The sequence below is a fragment of the Protopterus annectens genome, chromosome 1.part2 (genome assembly GCF_019279795.1).
Source record: "Protopterus annectens isolate FY-2018-M chromosome 1.part2, PAN1.0, whole genome shotgun sequence".
Taxonomy (NCBI): domain Eukaryota; kingdom Metazoa; phylum Chordata; order Ceratodontiformes; family Protopteridae; genus Protopterus; species Protopterus annectens.
The window spans coordinates 901,445,948-901,466,758 of NC_056727.1; the positions used below are offsets into that span (position 1 = coordinate 901,445,948).

The 20,811-nt window shown below is 42.0% G+C and overlaps 1 protein-coding gene across 2 annotated transcripts in view; it reads left to right on the forward strand.

Moving 5' to 3' along the window:
* The window catches only part of CDC42BPA (CDC42 binding protein kinase alpha), a 3,351,611-nt gene that overhangs the window by 1,863,473 nt on the left and 1,467,327 nt on the right, over positions 1 to 20,811 (forward strand). For both annotated transcript variants that reach the window (XM_044059574.1, XM_044059584.1), the window contains exon 9: positions 17,991 to 18,070. In XM_044059574.1, coding sequence (XP_043915509.1) covers positions 17,991 to 18,070 — 80 coding nt within the window. The remainder of the gene's footprint in view (positions 1 to 17,990; positions 18,071 to 20,811) is intronic.

Genomic DNA, 20,811 nt, shown 5'->3' on the forward strand with positions numbered 1-20,811 from the left:
CATGCCACCTACAGTCTTCATATTGCCCTTCGCACATTGAGGATGCAGGTGTTGCAGTGGACTGTGTGGTCCCATTGGCTGCAAAGTTACCACATACTTACAAATTTGCTTCTGACATCAGAAATATGTCATTGTATCCAGATGAGGTAGGTAGGTAGTTTCAACCATCCTCGTGATAGCTCTTCCCTTTCTGCAGCTGAACCTTTTGTAGGTGTTGACAGTGATGACTTCTGTGAAGTGTGGGGATCAGTCTTGGCTCCTTCATGATCCACGGGGAACTTGACCCATTTTGAGAGTAGGCTGTACATAAACCAGTTGGCCAGAATAGCCTTGGAGGTAACAGTAGAACATTATACCATGCTTCCAAAGGCAGAGAGGCAGTGCAGTCTTGTCAGTGCATCTTAGCAGCACTTCACTTTCACATGTTCATGTAGATGGAAAAGTGAATATGGAGTTGGACTGCCTAAGATACTTTTATTTGTCTCTTTGAGCCACAGATTCAGAAGTCTTCCTTGATTGTGGTGTTCTGTTAGTGGGACACTGTAGACCCCTCAACCTTTTTGCCACCAATGGAGTAGGCATGTCTTATGCTGTGGAAGGATATATTCCTTTGCACCCCCACCCCTACTACTCCTTTTTTATTGTGTTCCTCATTTCAAAATTCAGAGAAGACTGGGGCTGACCTTTTATGCCCTTGGTGGCCCTGAAAGGTGGTATTTCAGCCTTCGTAATTTTTGCAGTTTAAAATAGTTTTACCAGTACAAGCCAGAGAAGTCCCTCTCAGTTGGAGTAATGGCTAGTCCCTGTTTAGGGTGTAGATTCTGGCTAAAGTTACTCGATTCTGAGATACCTTCTAACTAGAATATCAGAAGTGATTGAAGCCACTAGGAAGGCTTCCATCCAACAGGCATGAAGAGGTTCTACATGTAGCTGTCAAGCCCTTCATGGCTGCCTGGATGACAGTGGTTCACTGATGATTTTGCCCATATGCCTCCACTTGAGTTAGGGATATGTCACTGTGAGGCTAACTTCCTCTGGATAGAGTGAGTCTGCCCTGTGGGATGATGTGTGATACTAGTCTGGGGGGCTAGGGTAATGAATGGGTAATCCTTGAAGAGGTTTGATAGTCTGCAGGCATAAAGGGCAAAAATCATATACAAAAACAAAAATGTATCAGTCCAAGTTCTAGAGATGCTGCAACATTTTCAAGCTTTTTACAGGGGAGTCATCTCTTGAGGCCTTCTGTCCATTCTTAGCAAGTATTGCAAACTGGATTATTATTCTAAGGCAGTGAGTGGGAGTTTTGCTGTAGCTGTCATTTAATGCATTTGGATCTCTGTATATGTTTCATAGCTTGGTGATTTACAAGTTTGTGATGAAAATAGGGGAAGAAAGATAAAGAAATTATAGTTGTGTGAGGTGTGCAATGTAATAGCAAATGTTTGAGTAAGTTCCTTTTTTCTGATACTTCTCTCCTTCCTTTGTTCTTCTGTTACTTTTTCTTTTCACTGCCTACCCGTTTTATGATATCCTCTAGCAGTACTTGTAATGATGAAAGTGAGTTTGCTTGTAGTGTGAGTGCTGTGGTGAACCATATCTCTCAATGTCCTAGCACAAAAAGTCTGGACAAAGGCTACAAAAATAAGGGGCAAAGGCCCAAAAATAGGTACAGATTTAAAAAATTGTTCTTATAAACCTAGAAAGTTGCTAAAATAACATGATTTGTGTTGGCATGTATTTATTGGAGAATATGATGTCTGAAACTCAAATGTATGCCATTATTTAGTGACTTCAGTCCTCAATGATTTTCTAGAATACCACAAATATGAGGAACAGACCAAAAATATGAGGTAAACATCTGGACATTCTGCACAAGTCTGTATAGTTGAGAGGTATGTGTGGTGCACAGACTTTTGAGCCTCATTTTGTGTGATGCACATGAAGCAGGGGTAGCTGTTACGCAGGAAATGCTGTGAGATGCTGGTTGCTTTTACTATTGGGAAACTTAAGGATTTCACTTATATAGGCTAGTATTACTTTTTGCCTTCTCATTACAGTGTGCGAGACAATTTCTTCTTGTCTTATTGAAGGCGGTTAATAGTGGTGATGAAGGAGATTTGTGTCAACTCATTAGTGAACAATTTGATATGATGATGATTTAAGCATGATTTTCTGTTGTGCTAATGGAAGCCTGCTTTTCTACTCCAGAGGCCACAGCTGCTAAAACTAGAGGGCTGAGTGCTGCTTGTAGTAGGTGAGTGCTGCCACCTATCAGCTGATATAGATATTGCAGTCATGGAAACTGAAATAGGTAGCAGTCATTTTTTCCCTTTAAATCACCATGGACCAATCCTTCTTATAGTATGATAGAGTCTTGAGTAATTCCCCATATGACCCAGGCATGAATAGCAGACAACTGAGTATAATGATTGGCTACCGAGGTGGGGTGGGGTGGGCATTTGCTGAGTTCTGCAACTCAAGCAGCACCTGAAAGAATGTCAGATAAATGCAACTCTTACAACCTGGAGTTTAAATTATACATGTGCACTAAACACATTTCCGTTCCCCAGAGTGTATTTTCCTCAGTAAAGAATGATCTCTGTAATTCCACATATTATTAAAAAAAAAATGTTAAAATCATGACTTTCATTTCTATTGTAGTCAACCTACTCAGTGCACACTTTTTCGTTGCTAAATCAAAATTATTATAGACCTTTCTTTAGAAATTTGTCTCCTTTGCTCTGATAAAATTTACCTATCACATCTGAACATTTTTGTAGGCAAAGAGAAAGGAATGGGGGCATCCTAAGTGAAAGACCAGCACCGGTGGAGTTTTTAGTTGAATCTAGAACAGAAGCTGCTGTTAAAAGGGGGATAATTAGTAGGGCATATAAAATATTGCATGATAACTATAGGAATTAATCAGATGAGGCTCCATCTTAAAAGTTAGCTCTCAGCAAGGCTGCCTGGCCATCATTACTCTCTCACAAATGGGTACTTAACATTGTTGGCATAGTTTACAGGTGGTGGTGGAAGGAACATCCACCCCCATTCAAGGGGATTCTGCCTTATCCGTTGGACCAGACTTTGTACTCTTCTATTCTCCAGTACCTGCTGGACTCTGGGGGTCATAGAGCAGGTCTCTCCTTTGGAGAGAATGAAAGGTTTCTACTTCAGAATTTTTCTGGCCCCAAAAAATAGCTATTGTGGTGACCAGTGTTGGGCCTATTTTTTCTGAAAACCTTTGTCGACGTATCCAGTTTCAAGATACTCACCTTGCAGACACTGCTTTCTCTTCTGCCAGCACACTACGTCATGGTGACCCTGGACTTGTGGGGATATGTATTATCATATCCCCTTTCCTCCTCACTTCAGGAGATGTCTGATGTTTGTTGTGTCTAGTTCACAATCAGTTCTCTGCATTGCTGTTTGGGCTACCCACTGCACCTTGAGTGTTTACCAAATGCTTTGCTGTGGGTCACTGCTGGACTCTTGGCATTCACATTTTTCCTTACTTAGCCGACTTGCTGATCTGTGCAGAGTCTACTTCCAGGTGTTTGGAATCACTAGAAAAGGTCTCAGCTTCACTTGCCCAACTAAAGTTCACATTGAACATTTTGAAGTTGTGCCTGATACCCTTGCCAAGGCTTGCCTTCCTGGGGTGCTTAATTTGACACCATCAAAAGAATTTCCTTTCTTCCCAAAGAAAAGGTCCGGTCCTACCAGACAATGTTTCAGGAATTCTCCAGGAGGAACGTCACCTCTGCTAGAGAATTCCTAACGTCTGGCACTGATGGCATCCATGATTCTCATGATGCCATTGTCCCATCTGCACCTGAGGAAAATTCAGTGGTCTGTACAAATTTTTGGACCCAGCACTGCTTTCCCTGGAGTCCCAGGTACTGATGTTGCCCTTCATGAGATGAGAGTTACACTGGTGGAGAGCGCAGTTTTGTAGCAGTCCAGGACTTCCTTTCTTCCTACCTGTTCCACTGGAATCTATCAAGACAGATTTGTTCAACTTTGCTTGGGGGATCTCTGTCAGTGAGGTGCAGGCTACTTGGAGTCCCAAAGATGCACAGAAGCAAATCAACTTCAAGGAAATGTTGGAGGTAATCCATGCCTTGAAAGTCCTTCACTATCTATGGATTCCATTTCCTCCTGTTATGGATACGGTCAACACCATAATGATGTGGTACCTCAATAAACAAAGGGAGAACAAGGTCATAACCTCTACACTGGTTGGAAGTAATGCTTGGAAGTAATGGCTTGAGAGCTGAATTTACAGCATTCTCTGACTTTTTAAGCATCATACACCCCATCAGAGCAAAATAAAATCACAGGCAGAGTAAGCAGATCCTGGGCCGACTTGCATGAGTGGCAACACAAGGCAGTGGTGTTCTAAAATCTAATACAGATGTGGGTAACACCTCAATTAGATCAATTCACCTCTTTCAAAATAGACAACAGAGAAATTCTGTCCCAGTCATCCTTGCAGCGATGCTTGGAGAACAGGTACATTCTTGTTCCCTTGGATAGGAATGCTCCTGTATGCATTTCCACCCTTTCCATTGATTTATAAGGTGCTACTTAAGATTTAGAGAAATGACAGAGAGAGTTATGGTGATACCCTGTTGGCCCAAGCAGTCTTAGTTCTCCCTTCTAATAGTATTTGCTAAGGGGAGTTAGCACATACTTAATTACACTCTAGATTTGCTCACCCTGTCTTTGGAAGACTGGTATACCCCAGCTGAAAGCAACTACAGCTGACAGCATAGGTGATTTCAATCTTAACTACATTTAAGTACTTGTTTCATGAGGGTATGCAATGGGTGTTAAAGCAGGCCAGATAACCCCTACTAGAAAGTCTTACATTTACAAATGGATGAGGCTTTCTAAGTTGTGCCTAAATGAGAACTGAGGGTCCCTTGAGGTCAGTATCCCTCTGGTCTTGAAATATTTGAGTGAGCTACTTCTGGATGGCTTAATGTATGTGTCCATTAAGGTGTATTTTGTGGCCATCTCTGCTTGTCTGCCAAATGATCATCCCTCTTTCCTCATCTGTTTTTGGTAAAACATTTCATGAAAGGAGTATTGAATATGAGATCCCCCACAAACAAATGTCTCTTTTATGGGATCTCAGGTATGTTCGGAAAAAAAATGACCTTGCCATCTTTCAGACTGGCTACTCAGGCTGATCTAAAGTTCTTAATGTGGAAAACTGTTTTTTTATAGTTTTTTTATAGCTTTTTAGATCTACAAGGCAAGTATCTGAGTTGCAAGCTCTCATGGTGGAACAACAAGGATAGGATTGTGTTATGCACTAACTCTTCTTTCGTGCCAAAAGTGGTCTCATAATTCACTCTCCGTCAGTTTGTCAACCTCCCTGTGTTCTTCCTAGAATCTAAAAATAAGGGAGAAGAGGATACTTTATACCTTGGATGTGAACCAGCAGTTCAGATACTACCATGACAGAATGGAACTCTTCAGGAGGGCTGAAAGGCTTCTTATTTCCTAACCAGGGGCAAGGAAGGACCAGTCTGTCTCTAAGCAAGCCATTGCTCATTGGTTGTCCTCTGATATTGTTTTTGTTGCACCCACCATGGCAAGGCAAATCCAGGCAAGCTAGACACATTCCACCATGGCTTTTTTCTGTTCACTGTCATATTGGAAAGGAGTGGACTCTAGAAGCATCAAATTGGTCCTCTGCCCTTACCTTTATGAAGCACTACAAACTGGATGCCTTTTCCAAATCCAGAGCAGGCTTTGCTAGGACCATTCTACAGGGGATTCTAGACCCTTATCATTCCTACTACCAGGTTGGGTAAGCTTCGGGAAGTACCCGAATGCGAGTAAGGCACTGAGTTTGTTGAACATAGTACAGTTGCATAAATCCTACTTACCTATAACAGTAGATTTTCGTAAAGCACACTGCTCTACTGGCAGTACCCACCCACCATCCCACTTTTTTGGATGTTCGTAATATTGTGTTTGAGTTGCCATTGAGTGCTGCAGCATGGCTTTTAATGGTGTGTGTGTGTGTGTGTGTGTGTGTGTGTGTGTGTGTGTGTGTGTGTGTGTGTGTGTGTGTGTGTGTGTGTGTGTGTGTGTGTGTGTGTGTGTGTGTGCAAACTAGGTAAACGTGTGTGTGTGTGTGTATAAGTGTTTTTTTTTTGTTTTAGATCAGTAGGTGCTCACAAAGCTTGTGTTTCCATCTTCTCTTCAAATGAATTGGTGCTGTCTCTGGGTCTGTAAGGCAGTCCCTGTACTGCCAGGTGATTGGTCCAACACATCCACAGACAGGCAGTGGGAGGGATTCTGAGCTTTAGTAGACTGCCAGAGGAGAGTAGCAGAGTACTTCTATGAACATCTTACAGTTACAGGTAAGTATGACTTGCACAACTGTACTTTATAATGACCTTTTGTGCATATCCCTAATATGTCATTATGAAGAAAGTTACAGACATAATGACTTTACAGTGCTTAGTTCCCACAAGAGCTCTACTGAAATTATTGGACAGCTTTGAGGTTTAATTGTGAAGAAAGTTAAATAAGTAATGATCACACGGTCACCAGCACAAGCTGTAATGACCATCTTTGCACATCTCTGAGGGTTGATTGTGAAAGAAGTTAAAGAAGTAATGACCACTCAGTTATCATTCCCCATACACAGCAACTTTCAGTGCTCACCTCTGAGCAGTTTCCACCTTAGACTAAGTGAAGTTCATGGCAGAGGACACTACTTAGCCTAAGCCTGTGCCACAAGCCACTTATACAGCCTGGCTGGGGTATGAGGGTTGCCAGGTCCCCCTATATGCACTAAAGGTCTGTATGTATTGTGATATATTTTATTGTATGCCTTATTTTTGAAAAATAATAATTTAACTGTCTTTTTTTTACTCCTACGCAAAAGATCTATGTACGTACCCAGCAATATTGTGTGCCCCCAGATAAATATCAGTGATATTATTACTCTGTTGCATTTAACATTTTTATCTTAAATGAAGACAAGACACTTCTTCCTCTCTTTCAGTGGTATTTATTACACACATGTGGGAGCCTACTGGAAAGTACCAGGGAGACTCCCCGAACAAAGGAATGCATAAGCTTATATGCTGGTGATACTGCTGACAGTACAAAAATACAAACTAGACCAATTAAATTAGTACATAAGACAATTAACCAACCAATGGTTTACCCGTAGGCTTAAAGCAGTTCACATTACTACATCTCTAGGCAGAGAAAGAAAATCGGATACATTTCCATATAAGGCACATTTCCTGCTTTCAAGCAGGCTCCTGTTTTTCAGTGCTTTCCACTATTCACAGTTTACTTAGAGTTCACAGTACAAAGTTCATCTCAATGCATACGGATTGTCACATACTCAATTTCATTAAACACATACTTTGACCATTCATATTCTACAATCCCCCATTTGATGCTGTGTAAGCATCACCATTTAGTCAATCATACATTTGCCCTAAATCTAACATAGCCATGTGGCTGGTTCCTTCAGCATTGTCACACATTTTTATTTCATCATCCATATTCATAACTGCAGGCATATAGAACTTTGGCACCTTTTTAGTAGTCTTAAAAGACATTAATTTCAAAATCAATGCTTTGATTAAAAATACAACAAGAAAAGCAATAAGAACTAATACTGCGATTAATAAAATTAATTTCAATAGTCCACCTCCCCAACCTGAAAACAGGTTGGTTAACCATGACGTGGAGTTATCGGCCTCCTTGGCCTTAGAGAGTTCAGAGACTCTCTGAATGAGTTTGAGATGGTTTTCAATTTCGTGTTGATTGTCAAGAATAAATGTACAACACTCCTCCTGGATTAAAGCGCAAGTTCCGCCTTTCGCCGCTAGGGTGAAATCGAGAGCCATACAGTTTTGAAGGACTACAGCTCTCATGGCAGTCAGTCCATCAATCACTAGTTCTAAAGCAGAAATGTGGCATTGCTTAATACTTCAAGCAAGTTAGACAGTTTTCTCAATTCCCAAATCGATTTTACTGCTCCGTATGCTGGAATTATACCAGCCCATGATATGACGTCATCACCCAAGTCCATATGAGATAGTCCTTTGGTGCCAGCATGAGCTAAGTCATGATGATAAATCCATGAAGCGTCAATTTGGCCCACTGGATTGGCAGGCTTTTTGACTTCTCGAACATTCCACATTTTTTCTTGAGGTAAAGCAGATGTATGCCGAATGGCTGGGACTAAATAACCTAAGAAACAGCTACCAGACCAATTTCCTGGTAGCCATTTATAGGCTCTTCTACCACACACAAAGTAGCAATTTTCCCCCTTAGTGGTGATATTACTATTTATATAACCTTGTTCAGAATGAAACACCTTCTTATCGATCAATCCCAGCTGTTGGTAAAGAACAGAATTATTTCTTACCTCTTCGTATGTTTTATGCATCAGTTCACAAAATAAATCATAAACCAGGTTCTATCTGACAGTTTACTTCCACTTTCCTTGGACCAGGCTCTCTTATCTCTTTGTCTTTCTCTGTCCCTTCCCAATTAGTTAAGGGTCACTTGAGACTCTTGGGCTCTGTCTGGTGGAAGTGTCTTTCTCCTTTTCTGGGCATCCCTCAACCTCCTCAAGAACAGCTTCCTTTCTTTCCAACATTGCTTCAGGGCCTTTTGGCACAGGACACTATTCAAGTCGTGCCCCTTGCCCAAGAAGGGAAGGGGTTTTATTCCCGGATGTTTCTGGTTCCTAGGAAGGAAGTCACCCGTAGACCCATTCTGGATCTTTCTCAGCTCAACACCTTTCTGAAGGTTCCTTTCTTTTGGATGTTATCCCTTCACACCCTGTTACCTCTTCTTCTTTCCCAGACTTTCTTAGTATCCCTGATTCTCAAGGATGCTTATCTTCACATCCCAATTCATCCCCTTTTCAGGAAGATATTACATTTCTCTGTCTCTTCCATGCATTTTCAGTTCTCTGCTTTGCCCTTTGGTCTTTCTACTGCCCCAAAGGTATTCACCAAATGCCTCACTCCTGTCATTGCCTTTTGCAGGATGAGAGGGGTTCATATCTTTCCTTATCTGGATGACTTGTTCATTCATGCTTCATCCCTGAGGACTTGCTTCAGCATTTCCAGTTTATGGTTTGTCTCTTACAAAGCCTAGGGTTTACCATAAATGTTCAGAAATCGGCCCTGGTTCCTTCTCAGGATCATGTTTCTTTAGGTTGCAGGATCTAAACCATTCCCATGCTGGCATCCCTGTCATCCCAAGGCTCTCTCTCTAATCACCTTTTTTCAGTCTCTTCTTCCTCTGGCTTCAGTCTCAGCAAGGAATTTTCTCATGGTTCTAAGATTCATGACCTCTCCCATTCCTATTCTACCTCTAGCCAGACTCCATATAAGAAAACTACAATGGTTCCTAAAGCCAGTGTGGCTTCAACACTGTCATCCACTGGATTTTCTAGTTTCTTTCCTTCCATGCCTCAGACTTGAGCTTCAGTGGTGGATTCTTCAACTTTCTCTCAATCCAGGACTTCCTTTTTGACCCCCAGTCCCATCTCAGGAACTTTTTTCAGATGGCTCGGACAGGGAGTGGGGAGCTTCATTTAGTTTCCTCAGGGTCCAGGGTCTCTGGCCAGAGGACAGACCACATCAATATAAAGGCAATGAGAGCTCTTCTTTTAGCTCTTCAGACTTTTCATTCCCTCATTCTTCAAAGGCCTCTCAAAATCTTCACAGACAGCACCACAGTGATGTGGTATATCAACAAGCAAGGAGGGGCATGGTCCTACCTTCTTTGCAGAGTTGCCCTTCTGGTCTGGAACCTAGCTGTCCAGTATTGTGACTCATCAGGCTGTCTGCATTCCTTCAGAGGAGAGTAATAGTGGCAGATTCTTTGAGTATGTCCAGTATACAGGCTTCACAGAGATGTGTTTCTTGTCCATCACTGGGATACTCCACAGGTAGATCTTTTGCCTACCCTTTGTGCCAGAGTCCCAAGTCCTCTGGCTCAGAAGGTGGATGCCTTCTCTTTTCCATGGAAAAGGATGTTTCTCTATGCCTTCCTCTGATTCCAAGAATCCTGCTCAAGATCAAGCAAGACTCCGCCAACATCTTGCTGGTGCCTCCTTTTTGGCTCTGACAGCATTGGTCCCCCCTTCACCTAGTTGGGGGTGATCACCACAAGTCACTTCACAGGGTGGACCTTCTCACACAAAACAAGGGGTCTCTGATTCATCCCTACTTGTCCACTCTTCCACTGACAATGTGTGTCATACGATTTTGATCCCTTTTAGGTACCTTTTTTCTGAGGACATGTTTAGGGTTCTACAGAAGGCCAGGAAATCTACTACCAAGAAGTTATATTTGTCCACACTAAAGAGATCTTCTATCTGGTGCCTTTTTCAAAACCAGGATCCATTTTCTGTGGGGATCCCTCTGCTTCTCTCTTATTTGTGTGAATTGCTCCATGCTGGCTTAGCATATTCTTTGGTTAAAGCTCACCTTTCAGCTATTTCTGCTTTTCTGCCACTGACTCCTCCTCTTGCTTCTAGGTTTGAGGTCAAATAATTTCTTAAAGGCATCCTTCTTATCAGGCCTCCCAGGAAGCCTATTCTACCCTTCTGGGACCTTAATTTTGTACTTGAGTAATTGACTCAGGCTCCTTTTGAGCCTGCAGCTTCTGCTTCCTTGCAACATTATACTTGGAAGACCATTTTTCTTTTGGCCCTTACTTCAGTTAAGAGAGTCTCTGAACTCCATGCTGTTATGGCTGTTCCTCCTTTTTTGGTTTCTCATAGGGACAGGGTGTCTCTTTGTACTATTCCTTTTTTTTTTTTTACGCCCAAGGTGGTTAATGAATTGACTCTTAGTCAATCTATTAATTTGCCCTCTTTTTTTGCCTTCTCCGCAGTCTGCTACTGAGAAGGTTCCTCACATTTTGGAGTTGCATAGACAACTCAGCTGTTATTTGGATAAGACTAAGGCTGTTCACAAATCTGAACAACTTTTGTTTCCTTTCATCCCAGGTCTCTAGGTTTTGCTGTTTCTAAGCAGACCATATTTTCCTGGATCTCTAAGGCCATTTCTTTTTGTTATTCATTTCATGGTAAATGTCTTTCTAACTCTGTTAAGGCTCATTCTGCTTGAGCTGTTGCTTCCTCTGGTGCTTTTTTCAAAGAATTAGACCCTAGTTCCATCCTTGAGGCTGCTACTTGGACTTCTGTCCATATGTTTGCACTAAGCATTACAATGTAGATGTTTCCATAGCAAGGGCTGGCTTTGCCAGTGCTGCCCTGCATGAGGTTTGAGAGGGTACCTCTAAGCCTTCGTCTTCCCAAGTTTCCTCTTTAGCTTTTGTACTCTCCCTTATGTAAAGAATACTAAAACTGTGATACGGAGGACATAATACAGTTGTGTAAAATCTTACCATAGCAGTAGATGTCCATCTCTTCACTGTTGTAGTATTCGCTCACTCCCTTCTGCTCTACTTTATTTCTTGTGTCTTCCTGGCCTGGAATTCTTTTCATCTTTCTCCTGGATGCACATGTTCCTCCTACGTTTGAGGAATATTTGATGTTTTTTATGTTTCCCTGTTGCAGTCTCACATTTGGGTTATCCTGCCAGGGGTAGACCTCAGTTGGCCCGAATACTAGAGGCTTAGTATTTCTGCGTCGGTTGCTGTTGCTCCAGGACTGATGTCAGGTCATCAGTGGTATAAAATCAGGCAGCCGCCACCATTACATCAGGCTTTCTTACCAAGGAGCCTGAAGCCGAAGCAGTTCGCATGAGTGCCGGTCGGCCGCTGCCTGAGTTTTCATTTCCGAAGTTGAAGTTTTCTAAAGCTAAGTACCCTGTTGGGGATCCTTTTTTCTTGCTCTAACCTATGTCAGAAAAAGTTAACTATTGTCTCGCCTTTGGAAAGCAAATACCACACCGAGACTTCCATTCTTACTGCGTCACCTGTTTAGGCCCAGACCACGACATGCCTCACTTTCGTTTTTGTGTTTTGTTCCACGCCAGAACTATACATCGTCGGGCCCTTATTGTAGCTAGATATTTTCTCTCTTAGTCCTCGAATTCCGCTATGGTGTTGGTAAGCCATCTGACTACCGATCTTCCGAAAAAACATAAGGATAAAGACAGAGACAGACTGCACAGGACCAAAACTGCCGACGACACTTCCGCTGAGCTAGTCGTCAGTTCTCCGGTCCTCAGTGAGGTGCTTTTGCAGCCCCTGATGCCCACTTCTGTGGATTCGCAGGCCACTACTGAGACCCTTTCGGAGTCCAGTATGCTGCGAGACACTTCTTCGACTAAGGATCCTGCGGATGTCTCTACCTTGGATGGGTCTGGAGCTGCTGAGCAGGCACTGGCTTCCAAGGAAGTACTTCGCACTACCGATACTCGACACAGACTGATGACTTCTTTCATGTCTTCAGTTCTTTCTAAAACTAGAGAGTTTCTAAGGCCCAGAGTATGAACTATGCCTAAAAAAACGATGACCCAAGCTCAGGCACCTGCTTCCTTGCCTCAGTCACAAATGCTAAAAATGGTGGAAGACCTTATTATGCTTATTAGGGGAAGCCAGGCTACCCCTTCCGAAAGAAAGAGAGACTTGTCCCCAGTAGTTTTATCTGAACAGATGTTCAATGACTCTAATGCTTCTGAATATGAAGACATGCAACCCCTCTCTGGTTATGAGGATTCTGATGCAGAGGAATCCATTCCTTCTGACTCTCTACCCGAGGATTTTTCATTTGGGAAAACCCTTCATACTTTAAGGGAGCATTTCCAATGGAAATGTCAAGACTATCCTCAGTCAAAAAAGAGACTCTGGGAATTCTTAGATTTACCACAGCACAGACCTTTGACCATTCCTCCTGTCCTGAATGTTGCGGATGATGTTTTTATGGAATCCAGTTTGACTCCTGACACCCTCCCTCCTGCTCCCAGGAAACCTGACAGATATTGCAGAGTCCCTGACTCACAAATTCCTTTTCAAAAATCCTACTGCTGATCAAGAGGTTATCTCTCAAGGACCTAAAGGAATTAAAGCAACCTCAGCCAAGAATCCCACCCCCTCAGACAGGGATTCCTGAGCTTTAGACAGATGGGGTAAAAAAGTATACACCTCTGCTACTCTTGCTATTAAAGCATTAAATTGTCAGTTCCACATGCTGAAATATTTATTTATTTATTTATTTACGTTTGTATACCAGGAAATTCCGACTGGACGCAGGTCCTTTTTCAGCGGGTGCCCGGGGAGAAAAGCTCCACATCATGCGCATGAAAAATAGAAATACAAAGTTGCAGCAATAGTAAACAAAATTACAAGTTGTTGGCTTTAATACCATAACAAGATATTGATTATCAACAGTATATACAGTAAATGTTGTAAGTTAAGATAGTTTGTTGTCGTTTATATTAGTAACAAAGTTGTCAGACAAGATTTTAAAGTATGTAAAGACAACTAGCTAATTCTGACTGTGGTTAGTAATGGCGGTAGTGTAGTTGGGTTAAAAGTCTAGGTGGGGGGGGGGTAAGGGTATCAGCAGCATACCATGGAACGCCTCAAACAAAAAAAAAATCTTCCTTTCCTGCTTGTGCAGAAAATAAAGAATTACAAGAGCTAATGCATTCTGTAAGTCAAGTTACTAAGCACACCTTGCAGTGTGGCTTTGACGCCCTAGAAGCATCTTGCAGGGCAGCAGTCACTGGTTCTGTCTTTAGAAGGCATGCTTGGTTTAAGGAACAGACCTTGCCAGACCATGTCAAATCCAAATTATTGGACACACCATTGAACAAAGACAATTTATTTGGTACCAAGGCAGAACAGGGCTTAAAAAAGATGGAATAAAAAGCTAAATCTATGCAGACAGTTAAAAGACTTCTTACAGGTCCAGTCTCCAAGGTTCAGTAGGCATTGCCCCTCCAGGCCAGCACAGCCCTGACCAAGGGGAAGCAGACCCCCCAGACAGCAGCCCCAGGGAATGCAGAGATCTAAACAGTGGAGTTCCACCTCTTCAAAAACAGGGAGCGTAAAGCCACCCCCTTATGGTAAGAACTCACAATGACTTTACACCTCCACCCCTTACCTCTGCCCACCTGCTTGTGCCCCTAGGAGGTAAACTCTCCTTCCATGCAAGCAACTGGGCCTCTATTACCAACTACCGATGGGTCCTCAACATATAGTGTCCCAGGGATACAACATTTATTTCCACACTCTGCCAACCCCAAAAGGGTTCCCAGATCTTCCTCCAAACCAGTGGGCAGATGCCAGAAAGCAAGTCCTTTCCCTGCTCTCCATGAGGGCAATAGAGCATGTTCCTGCAGACCAGATAGGCCAAGGTTTCTATTCCAGACTCTTCCTGGTACCCAGAAAAGAGGCCACCTGGTGCCCAATCCTCGATCTGTCCATTCTAAGCACCTTCCTGGTGATACCAAAATTCAAAATGCTCACCATTTAGCAGCTTCTACCTATGCTTTCCAAGGATACTTAGTTAGCCACCCTAGGCCTAAAAGAGGCCTACCTACACATCCCAATCAGGGAATCTTGCAGAAAATATCTACGTTTCAGGGCAGGATCTATGCACTTTCAGTTCTCTGCGCTTCCCTTTGGCTTATCCACCGCTCCCAGAGTTTTCACAAAATGCCTGGCTCCAGCCATTGCTTTTTGCAGACAAAGAAATATTCAAATTTACCCCTACTTAGACGATCGCCTAATTGAGGCAGTCAGTCAGGAAAAGCTGTTACAGTACCTGACCTTTGTAAAGGACCTACTAACTTCCCTGGGGTATACTGTCAACGAAAAGAAATCAAAACTAGTCCCCACACAAAAAAAATTGTATTCCTGGGAGCAAGCCTGGACACAGCATCCCATATGGCATTCCTTACTCTACAAAAACAAGCCCACCTGACAGACTACTTCTCTCAACTAGCCACCAAAACCCAGTTAACCGCAAGTAAAATCCTGCAAGCTGTAGGGTTCATGGCTTCCTGCATCTTACTCATTCCATATGCCAGACTGCATATGAGGAAACTACAATGGTACCTAAAAAGCGTTTGGTGTCAACACACTCAAGACCTGGAAGCTCTCATATCGATGATACTATATCTAAGGAAAGATTTTCTTTGGTGGGCAGCAGCTTGCAACCACAACCAGGGACTTCCCTTTTCACAACCCCATGCCGCCCAGACCCTCATCACAGACGCATCAGACAATGCCTGGGGTGCACACCTGGACGGCAGGTGCATTCAGGGCCAGTGGAGCTCAAATCAAATGCATCTGCACATCAACCAGAAAGAGATGTTAGCTGTTCAGTATGCCCTGAGAGCCTTCAGACCACTACTCTCCCCGGGGCCTCTACTGATCAAGACAGACAATACTACAGTGATGTGGTATATCAACAAGCAGGGAGGGACACACACTTATCCTCTCTGCAGGCTCGCCATGACCCTTTGGCACACAGCCTCAGCCATGCAGCTACACCTGCTAGCACAATTCCTGCCAGGCTGTCTAAACTCTCTGGCAGGCAACTTAAGCAGAAACCTGCTAGACCGACACGGGTGGCAGCTAGACCACAGCACCTTCAACCTTGTAACCCAGAAATGGGGCACCCTGAAGGTCGATCTCTTTGCCTCCCACTCCAATCATCAGCTCAGAAATTTGTGCACCAGGGAACCTCACAGCAAGGCCTGGAAAGTAGATGCCCTATCCTTCCAGTGGGTGCACCTCTCGGTCTGTGCATTTCCCTCTCTACCACTCATATCAAGCGTACTGCTCAAAATAAGGTAGGAAAAGCCAAGGGCAGTCCTGATTGCTCCAGACTGGCCACGCCAGCACTGGTACCCACTGCTGTGCAGCTTGTCACTCCTGCCACCTTGGCACCTACCTCAGATCCCTACACTCCTGACCCAGAGGAATGGAGAATTCATGCATCCCCAATTGCAGACCCTCAACATAGCAGCCTGGCTTATTCCCTGACTGCCCCTCATGCTGCCACCTAAGCAAACAAGTTCTAGATGTTGTACATGAGGCCAGACGCCCCCAGTACTGAGAAATCCTATACTGACAAGTGGAAAATGTTTTCCACCTGGATCCAGGCTAAGGGAGCTAGAATGGCACAGCCCTCCCTACCTGTCATCCTGGATTACCTGGCAGACCTACTACATAGGGGTCTATCCTTCTCTTCTATTAAAATTCATGCCTCTGCCATCTCTGCTCATTACAGCACAGAGCCTCCTCTCTTCTCACACCCTCTCATCAAACAGTTCCTAAGAGGGGCTAACAACTTAAGGCCACACAGAAGAGCTCCTACCCAAGCATAAGACCTTCAGTTTGTGTTGGAAAAGATCACTGTACCCCCCCTTTGAAACTGCAGCTTCAGCAGAATTAAATTTTCTGTCTTGGAAAACGCCTTGCTTCTGGCCATCACTTCAGCTAGAAGAGTATCAGAGCTACAAGCACTCAGGGCTGTAGAGCCCTTCATCATTTTGCATGCTGACAGAGTCTCACTGAGGACTAACCCATCCCTCATGCCTAAAGTGGTGTCCAGCGTGGCTCTCAACCAATCCATACATTTGCCCATCTTCTTCCCTAACCCACAAAACAGGGGGGAAAGGATTCTGCACTCTCTAGATGTGCACAGACAGCTCAGATTCTATCTGGACAGGTCTAAATCTTTCAGAAAAACTGATCAATTGTTAGCTTCACAGCAGGAGCAGAGGGCAAGGCCATATCCAAACAAACAATCTCCAAATGGATAGCACACTGCATCCATTTCTGCTATAGACAGCACGGGAAACCACCCCCAAAGTGGGGTCAGGGCACATTCCACCAGAGCAGCCTCCACCTCTGCAGCATTTCTCAGAGGGGTCCCCACCAGGGAAATCCTAGAGGCTGCAACATGGACATATGTTCATACCTTCACCAAGCATTACCACCTGCCTATTTTTTCCAATTCCAGGTCAGGCTTTGCCAGCGCAGTCTTGCAGGGTATTCTAACCAGCCCACAGTCTTCCTGACTGCCTCCACCCATTTCTTCTTTGGGAATCAACCCAAATGTGATGACTGCAACAGTGAAAAACAAAGAACATAGTACAGTTGTGTACACTTACCATACATGTAGATATTCAAGTGTATTCACTGTTGCAGTCCTGGTTTCCCTTCCTCCATTCCCCCATGTTTCTCTCTACCTCTCTCCTTACAGGGATTCCTTTTATTTTTGGTATTTACTTTCTACTGGTGGTGTTCTTCCACCATAATCTAGCTCCCCATTTGGGGGGAGGGGCTGACAGGGCAAGAAAAACTGATGTAATAGTGTTTGGCTGCCTTATTTTATACCACTGACGACTTGACGTCAGTCCTGGAGTGACAGCAACCGGCACAGAAATACTAAGCCTCTGGTATTTGGGCCAACTGAGGGCGATGACTGCAACAGTGAAGACATTCGAACATCTATATTTATGGTAAGTGTACACAACTGTACTTTCCTCCTGGGGCTTTTCGGTTCTGAAGTATGTACGTCTGTACATCAACTTTATGCCCTACGCCTTAAATGGGGAGCATACGTGTGACGTCTGTATTTTTCTGTGGTTTCGGTATACTGGCTAGATACTGGTCCAGTTTTGACAAGGAATCCCATATGTAAAGTATACTGCAGCAGTGAGGAGAAGGACATCTACTATTATGGTAAGATTTTACACAACTGTACTTTTCTCCAGGAGGAATGTGAAACAAGGAACACTTTAACTTTATCAGTGTATTTGAACCAGCGTACAGAACTCTTAGGATTACTTTTTTAGTTTCTTTAACTTGCTGAACGTGATGCGTGACCCAATATCTAGAGTTGGTCTCAGCAGGCTGTGATTTGCTTCTTGTAGTTTTTTTTTTTTTTTCTTTGTTAAGCTATTTCTTACCACTGCAGATATGCCAGTGTATATAATAATGTACTGGTTTAGTATAGTTTCATAAAATTTCCATTGTTGCCCTAGGAAACTATGCCTCCACCATCGCACACTGCTTTTTCTGGCCATCATCTGCCTTTTGTCGGGTTTACATTTACTTCTAATTGGTAAGTTGAGTTTCTCTTTCTTTCCAAACTTCTGTGGTTTTATTTGCTGATGTTATCTGCATAAATTTGGTCAGTGTCTTACCATGTCATTATAGCTGAGTACTGAAGCAGTTTATATGGTGTGCTAAGTGCTGAGGGGTAGAAACTTCAGGTTTTTCATAACTGTCATTATAGCTTCATTCTACCTGCGGATATTGGAAACCTCACTGATTGTTTTCAACTTAACGAAATGCACAAGCTCTGGTAGAAGCAAGAGATTTCATGTAAATGTCATTTTTGAGAAGATCAGTAACTCTGATGAACTTGTGCATATTTATTACACAGGGTGATGTAGTGTTGTATGTTAATTTTTTGCACATCTGTGAGTAAGAATAGTCTTGCTATAAATTCGTGAAGTTACACTTAAATTTTCCTGTAACTATTACAACTCAACAAAATTAAATGTTTGTTAGAATCTTAACAATGTAGCTAGAATGCACACTTATTTCAGCTCTTTGTATGGAACATGGGATATAGTGCTTTTTGTTAAATCTGTAGAAGTAGTAGAGAAAACTGGAAAACAACAAAGGCAACTGTATCATGAGCGAGTCTTAGAACAGACAGTGAAATTCTTTTATAATGGAGTAAGTGATTTTTTTAACAGTGATAGATCATACTATGTTTATTGCCTTCTCTTTCTTTCTCTACAGAAATTAGTTTTTTATGGTTACATTTTAGTTGAACTTGATAGATCATATTATGTTTATTGCTTTCTCTCCCAAAATTTGTTTTTTTATGGTTACATTTTAGTTGAACTTTTTTGTTGTGTACAGATTTATCTGCATAAATTGCCAGGAGTGGATTTAATCAAATTATGCTATCAACAACCGACCATGGAGTTTAAATATATATATATATATATATATATATATATATATATATATATATATATATATATATATATATATATATATATATATAAATAAAATAAATTAGATGGTATGGAGGCAGCGCCCCTAGTATAAAAAGGTATTGTGTGTGCAGGTGTTTTGCGGGAGGGTACTGTTTTTTATTTTGTGTCTTAGTGTAGCTTGCAAATATAAAATGTGCATTTTATTTTTGCGATAATTTTGGTATGATGATTTGTGCTGTGTTATTATTCGACATTAAGTCATGTATAGTAATGTTTGTTAACCAAAATAGTTATTGACGGATACCAATATTTTTTCTTGGTTTGTGATTCATTTATTTTGGGTTTTTTTTTTTTTGTTTTCCATTGATTCTGATGGGTCTGCAGTTTTGGACTTTTTTTGCCTGAGGAGTATTCTTTTCAATGTAGTATTTTATGAGTGGACGTCATCACATAGTGGTATTACAGTACTTTGTCACATGTCTCTCAGTGTTTATTTACCTAAATGTGTAACACAGTATGTGCAAACTAGGTAAACGTGAGAATTTATATACAAAGCACAAAGAAATTAAGTGCTACAGTATTGCAGTAATACATAAAGTGTTTGTAAATCACACACACATTGTTACAAATGTGTTTCTAGGGGCTTTTTTAAATGGTGCAGAGAAGCTAGCAGGAGAGTCCGAGTTCCTCAATACAGTCAATTCATATCTTGTATTCGCATATGTATTGCTTTAATTTTTCTTCTTTTTATACCTGAAGATTACTTTTACTTTAGATCATATGAGCAGCAGTTGATGGAATGTTGTTCTTTTGAACTATTGGGAGGGTCTCATTTAAAAAAAACACTTTTTGGAGCTACCTACTCAAGAGTTTCAAGTTGCAAAAAAAAAAAAAAAAAAAAGAGTTTCAAGTTACCTTATCTGTCTCTCCACATTACAACATGGTAACCATTTGAAATGTTGGGATCCGGTTCACTGAGTCCTGATATATGGAGACTGAATGGACAAATAAACAGACTTGCATATACCAAGACCGAGATGGCCATTTCTTGGAATACCCCCCCCCCCCCCCGATATCGGGGATGCAAAAGGAGAAGAGTGATGCTCAGTATCCGCCCTTCTCCTTCATTTTACAACATTTCTATAGGGAGTCTTACAAAATGCATTTTTCTGAAGGAGAGCCTACTGATGGTCCTAAAGTGACACTTTTTTTAACATTTGCAATTTTATTTAATTTACTTTCTTTGGTAAATGTGGATTTTTTAAACTTGGCTTTGCTACTATCTCTTAAAAATGCCTAGACAATGCTTGCTAACTGTGCAGCTTTTAAGTATGTTTTGCAAGACTTAATTAACAGTGGGGAGGCCACACAGCAAAAAAAGTGTATATCTTTACTTGATAATGCCATCAAGAGGAAAGACTGATAGAGGGTTTAGTAGTTAAAATTTTTCAGAACAATGTTTTGAGCCTAAAACTGTGTCTTAGAAGGAACTGTATTAATTGTAAACAGCAGCAGTCTAGGCTGTTTGTGGTGTCTTGGTGAGACATGTCAAAAGAGAAATGTTATATTCAGACTGTTAGTCAAGTTATGAAGTCTACTTCTGAGCTGCTGTCATCACAAAATATTTTTGTTAGCTTTTCAGATTGTAATATGCATATTCATTATTAGTCTGTCTCCCAGAAATGAAAAAAAAATTGATAAACCATTGGAAAAAATAAATGACTTCCTGCCAAATAAAGAAAAAAATCTCCTATTTGTTTCTCATTTAATGAAACTTCTACAGTTATACAGTCACTCATTTAGAAGTTAATCTTAATATGTGAATATCCTCCAACAATCTCAGGGATCG